The sequence below is a fragment of the Amblyomma americanum genome, chromosome 9 (genome assembly GCF_052857255.1).
Source record: "Amblyomma americanum isolate KBUSLIRL-KWMA chromosome 9, ASM5285725v1, whole genome shotgun sequence".
NCBI lineage: Eukaryota > Metazoa > Arthropoda > Arachnida > Ixodida > Ixodidae > Amblyomma > Amblyomma americanum.
Window position 1 is genome coordinate 89,348,514 of NC_135505.1, and position 11,804 is coordinate 89,360,317.

The window sequence follows — 11,804 nt, forward strand, 5'->3', positions numbered from 1 at the left end:
CTGCTCGAGAGAAAGATCACGCATAATATCTGCCGGTGGCGGCGCCATGCTACAGCTCCATAATATGTTGTCATAGTTTTCCAGTTCCTGACAGGATTTGCATTTCCGCTGAACGTCCGGGTAGATTTTGTTTAACACTTATAAGTTAAAGATCTCGTCTCCAATTTTCGCAAGACGCTTTCCTGCGCCTTCACCAATTGCTTGTCCGGGGGCGGGTAAATTCTCTGCTCAAGATTGTAATGGTTAGTAATGTTGTCAAAAGACAAAAATCCCATTTCTCGTGGACCTCCCCGAAACATCTGGCTCACCTGCTTGGCTGACGAAACCTAAAGCACTCATGTGAGCAGCACCGTTCCCAGGGTTCCCAGAGTGTGCCGGTACCCAGACAATTTCCACCTCCGTAGTCCCTGGATCCGTGGCCCGATTTAGCAACCGTGACGCTGTGAGAGATATTTCTGCCCCTCGCCAAATTCCGAATGGCTGTTTTAGAGTCGCTGAAAATCAGCTCAGGTTTAGTATTAGCTATAGGTAGCGCCGAGCCACAGGTGTTCCACTGCTGCGCCGCGCCTTTCATCAAAATCCAATTTTCATTTTTCTCTTTCTTCTTTCACTCCCTCCTTTATCCCTGTCCTTACGGCGCGGTTCGGGCAGGACATCTCGAGTGCGTGCCTCATCGTAGCTGCGTGTGGTTAGTGCCTAGCTACGATCTTTTTTCGGTGCCACGCACTATATGGACAGTGACACAAGCCCTAACCAACTATCCTTGTAAAACCACAACATGCCACCGGTGAGCACAGAAGCACGCGGACGCGGAGCGCATAAAATACACGCAGAAAGGTAGTGAAAACTGTTTAATAATAATAATCGGCATTTAATGAAAGCAGCCTGAGCTTCACCATGGCGGCAACAGGTTATCTCGTACACTGGCGACACGTGGCACCGAGTTCTTTCTTGACGATGCCTCTTCCCAGTGCTCTTAACTGGGCCCGTCCATCCATAAACGATGACTCAGGTAGGTGCGACTCCGTATACCAAGCAGACTCGTTCCAGCGGAAACATCGCCGCGTGGGTTAATGGCCGGCGCGTCCGCTGCCTTCAAGATTGCACTGGTCCAGCTCATCTCGGAGTTCCTCAAAGAACATTATGTCAAGCACTCGTTGCCACTCCTCATCGTGCTCCATGGCGGCCGTGCCGATGATTTTCCCCCGGAGGTGAGTGAACCTCCTCGAGGAGATGTCTGCGGCCGGCGTATTTTTGGAGGGAGCCCGGGTGCGTGTGCTGGGAAGACTTGCTGTGGCATCACCGTGGCCGTTGCTGGTGGAGCAGGAGGCTGCGCCATTGGTGCTGGTGGTGGCAGGGAGCAGCTGCGTCGCCGTTGGGCACACACCATCCTGGATGCCCTGGGCGAACGATCCTTGCGGAGGTGCAGACAAGGGCGGCGCCGGCTCAGTCCCCTGGGTGGATCCGCCTGGTCCTCGGTGGGCATCCACCGCAGCAGCCTCGGACTGAGGATGCTTTAAAACGTTCACGGCAGAGAACTGGCACTGCAGAAAGGAAGGAAGGAAGGCCTCAGACATTGCTGGCACACACCCACTACGGGGGAGTGGCGAAGACACAGGCGGTTAATTACTTTATAGAGGAAAGTTTCGACGGGAAAAGGAGTGGTAATAGTATGCAGTCTGATAGTTTGGAAGAGGGAAGGACAGGGGTCCCGTTTAAGAGATCGAAGACGGGACAATGGCTTAAAGTGCATAATAATCTACAATGCCTGTAATGTTTCAATGTCGTACTGACTGAGAGCGGGAAAAAGAAATTATAATGCGAGTCGCCGCGTTTCTTGAAGAAAATTTTGAACAGCAGAGCGTACACTCCTGTCGCTTCATCCTAGCAAAGAAGCGCCAATGGAAACAACAACCGCGGAGGACACAGGCAAGCCCCGTTGATGAAATGGAATTTGCAAAAGATGCTTCCTCAAATGAGAGAAGCGGCGGCACAACAGCAGGAAGTGATCTATTGTCTCAGGTTCGGCACACGAAGGGCACAGTGGGGAAGCTGGCAGGCCAGACCTGTGAAGGAAGAAATTTAGAAGGGGAAGTAGTAGTAATAAATTTAATCATAGAAATATATGAGTGGGTCTCGGTGTAGAGACACTCTTCACATCTTTTGATGTGGTTTGTGGCTCTTGTGGCAGGGTTGGAGCCCCTAGTCCAGGGCCCCACTGAGTCTTGCAGCCAGGTAGGCTTTCCGGACCAGTCCTGCCTGGACCGCCGGATCCTCGCTGGAAAGCATCCTTTCCCACTGCTCCGCACTCGGGATTCTTTTTATTGCAGCCGCATTTGTCCTCTTTTCACAATACGTTATATGAATTATTGTGGCTTTGTCCTCGCACCACGGGCATCTGCTGCTATATAGCCCTGGGTGGATCTTGCTTAGTATGTTTAGATTCGGGAAAGTTCCCGTCTGTAGTTGTCTCCAATAGACCGCTTCCTGCTGGTGGAGATTTTTGTGTGGTGGGGGATATCTAATCCTGGACCCCCTTATAGTCATTCAGAATTTCTGAGTATGCTAAGGGCACTGGTTCCGCGTCAGGCTGCTCGAGGCTGGTTTGGTAGGAGGCTTGGTTTGTAAGCTCTCGAGCTCTCCTATCCGCCTCGGCATCCCCCGCGATGCCTGTGTGTCCCGGTACCCACATTATTATGTGTTGCAATTGTTTTTCCTTCCGCGGTAATTTGGCTGTCTTTAGGATGTGGAGCGCTGTCCCTCCTATTTTGCTATTCATGTAGTTTCTGCACGCTGTTTGCAAGTCTGTTAGAATTATTAGGAACCTTTGAGCACGGTAGCCCTCTGCCGCCACTAGGGCAATGGCAGCCTCTTCGACCTCCTCAATCGTGCCATCCCTGATATTTGCGCTGGCTATTTCTTTGAGCTCATGATTAATTGGCGTTGCAACCGCTCTATTTCTGTTATGTTGTGTAGCTCTTCCATATGCAGCCGCATCCGTGTACGTAATGTTTTGTTTGTTGGCTAGATTCTGTTGCACATACTGTGCCCTACCCTCTCGTCGCTCTTTGTGCAGGTTCGGATCCATATTTTTGGTAATTGGTGCTATCCTAATTGTTTGCTATCCTAATTGGAGTTCACCGGGTATTCGTTTTGATCTTTCTATCTCTGACAGTGCAACCTCGGAGCCACATCTTTTGAGCAGCTCGGTCCCAGTTTTGGTCTTTTTTAGCCTCTAGAGCTTAGCTACGAGTTGGGCCTCCGTTAGCTCCTCGAAGGTGTTATGCAGACGTAGAGCCATTAGCTTCACCGTCGAGGTTGATTGCTGTAGGTGCAGCGCTGTTTTGTATGCTCTCCTAAGTATCGTGTCCGCTAACTTTATTTCTGCTTTGTTGCAGTTGTGGTACGGTATGCTGTATGTAATTCAGCTAACCACTAGGCTCTTTACAAGCTTAAGCGTGTCGCTCTCCCGCATGCCGTGTGTTTTCCTAGAGACCCTGGTTATCATGCGGGCGACCTGTGTCGCCAAGTTTTGTATTAGTCTGAGCGACTGCGTGCACCTTTAGTTGGATTGAATCCACATCTCTACAATTCTGATGGTTGTTCTTTCCGGTATGAGTTGCCCTTCAAGATAAACATTTAGTTTTATTTCTTTTGTTTCCGGTGCGGAACGGTTGAGTTTACCTCGCCAGACCCTTAGTAGTTCTGATTTTTCCGTCGAGCAAGCCAAGCCCCTGTCTGTAACGTAAGTTTCTACGCACGTTGCAGCAGCCTGCACTTTCGCTTCCTTTTCGCTGAGTGAGCCCTCAGTGACCCACACAGTAATGTCGTCCGCATACATTGCATGCCTTATGCCTTGTATGGTTTCTAGCTGTCTAGCGAGCTTAACCATTGCTATTTTAAAGAGTATGGGTGAAATCACTGACCCTTGCGGCGTTCCCTTATTAGGCGTTTGAAAGCTCTTGAACCTGATTTCCCCGAGCCCTATTGTAGCCGTTCTATTTGTGAGGAAAGCTCTTACGTATCCGTAGATTCTTTTCCCGCAGCTCTGCGCCTCATCACGACAGTGGGTATGTCTAAATGTTTATTTCCCACGGCTGCGCTGAAGAGCGCGCGTGCTATCGATAAAAAAAGCTCATGCAGTGAAGGATTTGGCACTCTCTGTAGCTGCGCTTGCCCTGATAGACAAGTTTCACAATGACAGGCACCCGAACGAAAGGAAAACGTGAGTTGGTGGCATAGACGCAAAGAGAAAGGAGGACAACCAATATCCTACAACCTCGGGGTCAGTAGCCAATCTATGCACACGATTTTATGTTCGTCTTACTGATGACCATCAGCAGTATATAAGTCGGTTATCGAGAGCAGAAATCACGGTTTTGTTCGCGGTATTTCAGTGAAACCGAAATAGAAAAAGGGCGGTGCACGGATATTTCTGGGCATCGTTAGAACTACGACGTTCTTCACTGCCCGAAGAGAACACACACAGCATAATTCCCTCCGCGATGCGAAAAGATAAATGTCGGAGTCTTTAAGAGGGAGATCAGCCTTAGGTACGCACACCAGATTTTTAGTTGCGGGTTTTGCTGCAAGAGCTCTTATAGGGAGCCCGTCCCAGCGGATGCTAATGTGCACTCCTACACAGTCAACATCCGCCCCCGTGACCGTCACGTGACTGCGCACTGTAGTAGCAAAGGTTTTGGCACAAAATATCCAGGTCTCAGACTTTACTGCTTTACTGTAGGCGTTCTAAAGGGACAGCCACCGAGAAGGCAACTGTGTTCGCCGAGTTCTGCACATAACGGTGCAGGGTTTAGCACTTCGAAATTTTAGTGCATGAATGCGTGTAACGATTACGTTTTCACCTAATCTTGTCTGCAAATGTTTTGCCGTCGGTAACTACAAAAGGTACTGAGAAATTCACGAAATTGGTTAAGCAAGAATTGCACGCCCAAAATATTAATGAAAATAATTGAAGAATTGAAAACTAATTAACAAGCATTGACTAATAAGTGTTAATCAGTTACAAATTTAGTAAGATTACTTGGCTGTCCATTTTAAATAATTACTTAGATGCCATCCATGATTGGTTACATCCGTCATTAGAGACAGCATACTCGTAATGCATGCTATCGCATTTCGGCGTGAAAGAAGGCTTAAGCACACCTTTACTTTTTTTGCTCCATAAATAACTGCAATGTCATCGAAAGGAAGAGCCAATCACGGCCAATCACGGCCACACTTTTCCTCACCTGAGGCACCCTCATCTCTTCCGCCCGCAACCCGCGTAGAAGACGGGGCGGTTAGGAGGTGCGTCGGCGTCGCGGCTCACACCCACGTGACGAAGGCATTGCAGCTAGGAGCTGGCTGGGCTGCTTGTCGAGGCCCCCTCCAATGGCGTCGATATTGAGCAATGCATGAGCCTGACAGGAAATCGGAGCTGCAGCCTGCAATATGACACAGAGTAGCGGTCAGCCGTGGTAATGACAATACATGCAAGAATGTTCCCTGAACTGCCACAGCCGGGGTCCTCTGTTTACAGTCTACTAGAAAAATTACCGCAGGCCCCACAGTTGCAGGGCGCTTCAGAAAGCGTGCTGTTACTTTGAATAAGGACACAACATGACATACGGAGCTGTGTTGTGTCCTTTATTCTGTATCCCTACTGTGGAACCGTAACCACGGAATAGAGAAAGCCACGCTCAAAGAAGGCAGCGAGCGGTGAAGACAGAACAGCAACAATCAAAAAACCACATTCTGTACTTTAGATGTTATAATGACTGCGTGAATCAATGCGAATGATATCACTGACAGTGAATGAGAAGCACGAAGCATAAGGTACATGTGGCACGAGGTAGCTATGGCCAATGGTGTTCATGCGTGCCTGTTTAATGATTTCAACATAGCTGCATCGGACAACATTGTTCTATGATATTGTGCACATCTACGATGTTGTACAACCATCGTACATCCGCCCGCCTAACTTTCTGCCGCGCCCTGCTACGCTTGTCTTCTCTTGGAATCCACTCCGTTACCCTTAAGGACCAGTGGTAGTCTCTCCTCGTGCGCTACCGCCGCCTTTACCCTACTCGGTACAGCGCCAATGGCCCGCTATGCAGGGAGCATGCAACACTATTTCCCACCGTCTCGACCTGCCGGGCCATTCCCGTTCCGATTGTAGCCGGGAGCTTGTGCTGCGGTCGCCAGGCCTGGTTGATCAGCTCGTCACCAGTGCTGTGGCGGCCACGAGGGCCGTTGAGGCCCCGGACTAAGGGCTCCACTCCCAGACCAAAGTCCCTCCGAACCTGACCAGTAAATACATTTTCACCGCCACTACCAGGCCACCTTCGCAAGCAGGTGCCGAGAAATGAGAAACGAGAAACACGATGCAGAGCGAGTACCGCCTCCAGCAAGGAGTGCAGATGGACCTTCGCGACGGCTTTGAACAGTCGGAAGCAGAGGAGGCCTAACTGTTGTTTGACGTTGATCAATTGGTCGCCCTCACGGTCAATGCATCCATAGACAAGTGCAGCGAAACGAGTGCATGATGGTTTGTTTACTCACAATGCTAGGCTAGCATGTGGCAGACCGCAATCATTTTCTTTCAAATGATGCGTGATAAATCAGTATAAATGCATCACCAAGCTGAAATCTCCAGTGCCTGATAAAAACATTTAATTTCAATTTTTTCCTTTTGTGGTTACGCTTCGGCTTCAAATGCCGAGCAATGGCCGTGACGACAAAGACGTGTTGAGGCAACGCTGTCAAGTTACCCCACACAACTACTGCGTTTAAATTACTACTTTGTCAATTTAACTCTCTCCAATTCAGAACAGTCTGCTCAGAAAAAAAAAACAGAATGATAAGAACTGAACAAACAGCGACTACATCGCTGAATCTGCATGCCTCTCAGGACGTCAACTTCGTTTGAACTCGTCGCCTCTGACGTCATATATTTGGCCACCGTATGGCTGTCGAAACCGAGACAAAGAATATCAGAGATAACATAGCACGCCAAATTATTTACCGCACTTAGTCGAACTCGACACTAACGATCAGCGTTTGCTGTTGCCTTGGGCATCTTTTGAATTAAAACTCACACAACCAAAATTCTCTCTGACCCTTTAAAAAGAAAGACGAAGACGTAAACCGCCAACCATTTCTCACCCGTTAGGTGCAGTGGAATCCGCAGACAGCTGGTCTAGCTGCCGACTGCCAGTCACCCCAATACGCGGCGCAAGCATTCCATACGACTGAGTCGCTGCAGACGACGGCACCGCCGGGAGTTGCTGGTGTCTTGCGAGCACCGGCTGCAAGAATCAGACGAACACGTTCGCTGTTTTTTGCTGAGAAAAGTGCGCTAAAAACAGCGGCCCGTGGCACAGTCACAGACCGTAAAAATGGATAGTCCTAGTGAAACGAAGAAGCCAAGCGAAAATAAATGTGGAAAAGATGCACCGACAGGTACGACAGCGAGGGCTATTTCTTCTTATTTCTTCTTTGGAGACATCCGTGTCTGGCAGCACGCACCATATTTTCTTGACAATACGTGTGCGTCAGTACTGTCGAGCTCCTGAATGATGGGTTATGCATCATGCATCTGCGGAGCCACCTTCACCTGGATAATACACACTTAAGCTAGTCTAAATAACAAAGCGCACTACTGCGTCGATCAGCCTACACTGATACATACATAGATGTGCACATCGTAGAGGTCGCACATGGCCGCGTAGATAGGAGGTATGAAAGGTAGAACTTCGCGAATAACACGTGGCCGGAAACTTAGAAACGAAAACGCTTTCGTTACTGTCTTCTCCTACCCAACCTTATTGGCGCAGTTCTACCTTTTATTGAAATCAACCAACTTGGCAACAAGCACATTCTACTTAGGAGATATGTCCTATTTAGCTTGGGAAAAAAAGAAGAAAATGAGCAGAATAATTAACATAAGGCGGCGTCGATAGAATCCATGCTCTTCTAAGGGAGCTATCAGTATATATAAAAGTTGGAGAGGAAAGGTGCAGTAATTCGTCAGCAAACTCTTGTTCATTCAATTCGAATGCACTTCCACTGTTACACCCGGCATCTTACTGCCATTTTCTCACAGTTCTGTCATTCCTTATGGGAAGGGGCAGAAATAAAGGAAGTGGCTGAAAGACCATTTTCAAGGCGGAAGAAGGCGACCTCATCCTACCATCCGGCTCTCCCTCTCAGTCGAGAGATGAGGGCCAGGAGGGATTGGAGTGGACAGGGTCGCCGTGTCAGACGCTGGCCTGGATTTCTTGAATCCCGACGGCCTCTTCATCCAGTTGGAGGGCGTGGAGCTGGTGCTCATTGTACGGGCTACGTAGCAAGGTCACCTAGTAGTCTATACAATCGATTTTATTCCCCCTGCCTGGTGATTGAGCGCACTCCCAAATAATATGGTCGAGGGTCCCTGTCGCTCCTAATTTCTTACATTTGTCATCCTCAATTTCCGGGATAATATGTTTAATTAATATTGGGTGCGGGTAGACCCAAGTTTGAAGATGTCTCCACGCCACCGCTTGGTGACTATTAAGCTTCACACGGGGCGGGGGTAGGTGCCTGGGGCTGCGTTCCTGAGCTCCTGATTGGCTGTCTGGTTGCTCTTTAGCTCGCGCTTCCCGGCGCGGGCCGCTGCTGCAGCGGGCCTCGGGCCCGGCCTTTCTCCCTGCGGTCCTGACGGCCTCTAGACCTTTCCATCGAGGCCACGGGAGACTGCCAGCGGTTTTTATCTGCTTTTTGCGGTTTTAACCACATTTTGCACGCCGGGACTTAGCCGCAGCTTTTACGCGGTACTTGGACTCTGGCTCTAGTGCTGAGGCTTTGCCCTAGCGAGGCCTAGAGCCGGCCCCGCACTGCCGCGCTGGTGGTCGGGCATTGTCTCAATCGCGGCCGCAGCCCTGAGTGCTTCGCGCACGTCGCCTTCTGCGTCGCCAACTGGGGCGAACATGCCCACTCTGGAATTACACCACCTTTCACCGGACGTGACCTCAGACTAGGGCACTTTGGCAGCCCGGTTCAACCCTGCGAGTTCGCCTTTCTCGGAGACCCGGGACGACCTCCTCGCTCGGAATCCGGGAGCCGGATTGGACCGCGCCGCTTCCTGCTGCACCTCACGGTGCCGCGAATCCAGGGTTACGGGAGTCTCCCTGCCAGCCCCCTTCATCGACTGACGTCCTCCCCGCCCCGGGGTCTTCATTCGGGGCGACATCTGCGGATCCTGCGGTCAACGAGACCTTTTCTGCGGCGGCGGCTCCTGCCGGGTCGCTGCTTAACCTCGGATTTTGCGACATGCCGGATTTGGGTGAGGTGACGCACTGCAGGAGCAGCTGGTCGCCTACGTCAATGCCGGCTAAAACAAGATCGCGGTCCAGCACCGCATGACCATCATCAACCTGTTTGCTCAGGTTGGCACCCGCTGCGCGTGCTACCAGGCGCTGCCCCGGATGTGCGAGGTCGTGCGGAAATGTAGCAGGCTATGTGGTCGGCCGAGCGGCAGGCGTCCTCGGATGCCAGAGTGCAGGCCTCCACCGCGGAGGCGCGACTTGAAGTGGCCGCCGTGCCAGTCCCGCGGCCCGCCTTTGCAGAGGCTCCGCGGCCTCTCACATTTGCCGACGTTCTTCGGTGCATGGCGCCGGCGCCTCCTGCACAACCATCTATGGAGTGCGCGCGTCCACACAACGGCAAATCCAATCCAACCATGTTGCGCACCCAACATCTGCGCCAGAGGCGAACGTTTCACTGCGTGATCTCATTACAACTTTAAAGCGAAAAGTTGTCCCTGAGGACGCGGGCATAGGCCCTGTTGTCCTGCGACCAACACCCGCCGGCGTTACTGTCTTCGCGAAAGATCTCGCGATGCCGTTGACAACTTGTGCGCCGCAGTGCGCTCAAATGAGATGGTGCGCACTGTAATGAATGTTCGTGTGGCCGAGCGTCGCAAACCCCATGTCCGGATTTGTGGCGTGGATCCCGATGTCGCGAACGATGAGGTCATACGCAGCTTAACATTAAGAATCTTGCCTTGGACCTTGATCCGCGCACTACCACGCGCCGTTACACCTTCACGCAGCCGGACGACGCGAATACCCACACCCTGTCTCTAGCACCCGACGCTTTCAGACGTCTGAAGGCTCGGGAACGAGTAACTCTCGGTTGGTACTCAGTCTTTGTGGCTGAGGACATACATGTGCCGATGTGCGCTTTTTGCGCCTCCTACGGCCACTCGCGTAGAGTGTGTCATAAGTCCTCCCATGCAGACAGAGCGGTGTGCACGAAGTGTGCGGGGGCCCACGTGCCCGAGAGGTGTACTGTTCGCGCTGGAGACGTGGCGGTTGCATGCGCTGGAGGGCGGGCCGCGAGGGTTCCACGCATCCCGCGGGCGCGGCCTCCTGTCCAATACAACAGGAGAGGGTGGCCAGAGTGCGTGCGAGGACTGATTATGGATCCTCAAAGACCTTGCATCCAATCTTGGTGCGGGAGGGGAGCAGCGCTTATTTCAAATTTGCGTTCCTTCTGGCGTCGCGAATCACGGTATTTCAGTCGCGGCGCGATTCTTCATCTTCTAGGAAACCGCTCAGAGAACCTTTTTGTGATGTTACAAGGGAGACTAAAACTTACAATCAGCGAGGATAATAACGTTAGACACATGACACAAAATTTTGTGCAGGGCCAATCCAAGAGCCAAACATTCTGCAAAGAATATAGGAATAAAATCAGGGATATGGACGGAATAGCTCCAGGCCAAATCCTGCTAAAAGATGCGAACTGCAGTTTTTGGGCAGCTGACGGAGGCATCGGTAGAAAGCACCGTATGATAGGGGTATTCCTCTATGTGATCAGAGAGAAGGCCGTTTAAAATGTTTTCCGGCATGTGCTTCGTATGAGATGGGAAGATTTGCTCAAAATGGAATTCCACTGCTCGGTGGCTTTGGCCGTCGTCTACTGATCCCAAGGTCATGGCATCGTATCCTGGCAGCGGCGGCCACATTGCGATGAAGGCCAACTACAAAAATGCCTGTGTGCTGTGCAATGTTACAACAATGTTAACGAATCCCGGATGGCCGAAATTAATCCGGAGCCCTCCACTTGGGCGCTCCTCACTGTCCATATTGTGTTACTTCAGGCTGTTGAACCCCACAACTTACATATCGAAAGATGCGGTATCGACAACGGTCGTAGCGGTCGCATTTCGATGGAGGAGAAATTGTATAAGCCTATGCACTCTGCGATGTCAGGGCACGTTAAAGAACCCCAGGTGGTCGAAATTGCTGTACCCCTTCACTACGGCGTCCCTCATAGTCTGAGTCGCTTTGGGACGCTAAACTCCCAAACTAAACCTTTTTTTAATATCACTGTGCGTATCCTGCGGTTAAGAGATTGTAATTTATTTGCCTGTTAGAATAGCTACGTCTTCATGGAAGGGCATGGGCAAATCACTGGCACAACTCTGGTATCAGACCTCCTGTTCCTCCTCACCTGGGACACCCAACTCTCCCGCGCACGCAACCCGACGTCGACCCGGCGCTGTTCTGTTAAGAAGTGGGACGGCTTCCCGGCTCACACCCACGTGACGAAGGCACGGCAGGAGCTCACTGTGACTGCCCGAGGCCCCCTCCATTGCCGTCGGTGGCGAGCAATGCATGAACCTGACGGGAGACTGGAGCAGCGGCCTGCAGTATGACACAGAACAGCAGTCAGGCACAATAATTGACAACACATGCAAGAGGATTCCCTAAACTGTCAAAGCCGAGGTCCTCTGTTTACCTTCTACAAACAAA

At 51.2% G+C, this 11,804-nt stretch overlaps 1 protein-coding gene across 1 annotated transcript; it reads right to left on the bottom strand.

Annotated features, from left to right (window-relative positions):
- Positions 1-1,070: 1,070 nt before the first annotated feature.
- On the bottom strand, positions 1,071-11,582 carry LOC144103499 (uncharacterized). Its single transcript, XM_077636199.1, has 4 exons — positions 11,503-11,582; positions 7,168-7,310; positions 5,253-5,447; positions 1,071-1,544 (listed from the first exon to the last, which is right to left on the bottom strand). The coding sequence occupies exons 3-4, from the start codon at positions 5,265-5,267 to the stop codon at positions 1,071-1,073; spliced, it is 489 nt and encodes a 162-aa protein (XP_077492325.1). The 5' UTR covers positions 5,268-5,447; positions 7,168-7,310; positions 11,503-11,582.
- Between the last annotated feature and the right edge of the window lie 222 nt (positions 11,583-11,804).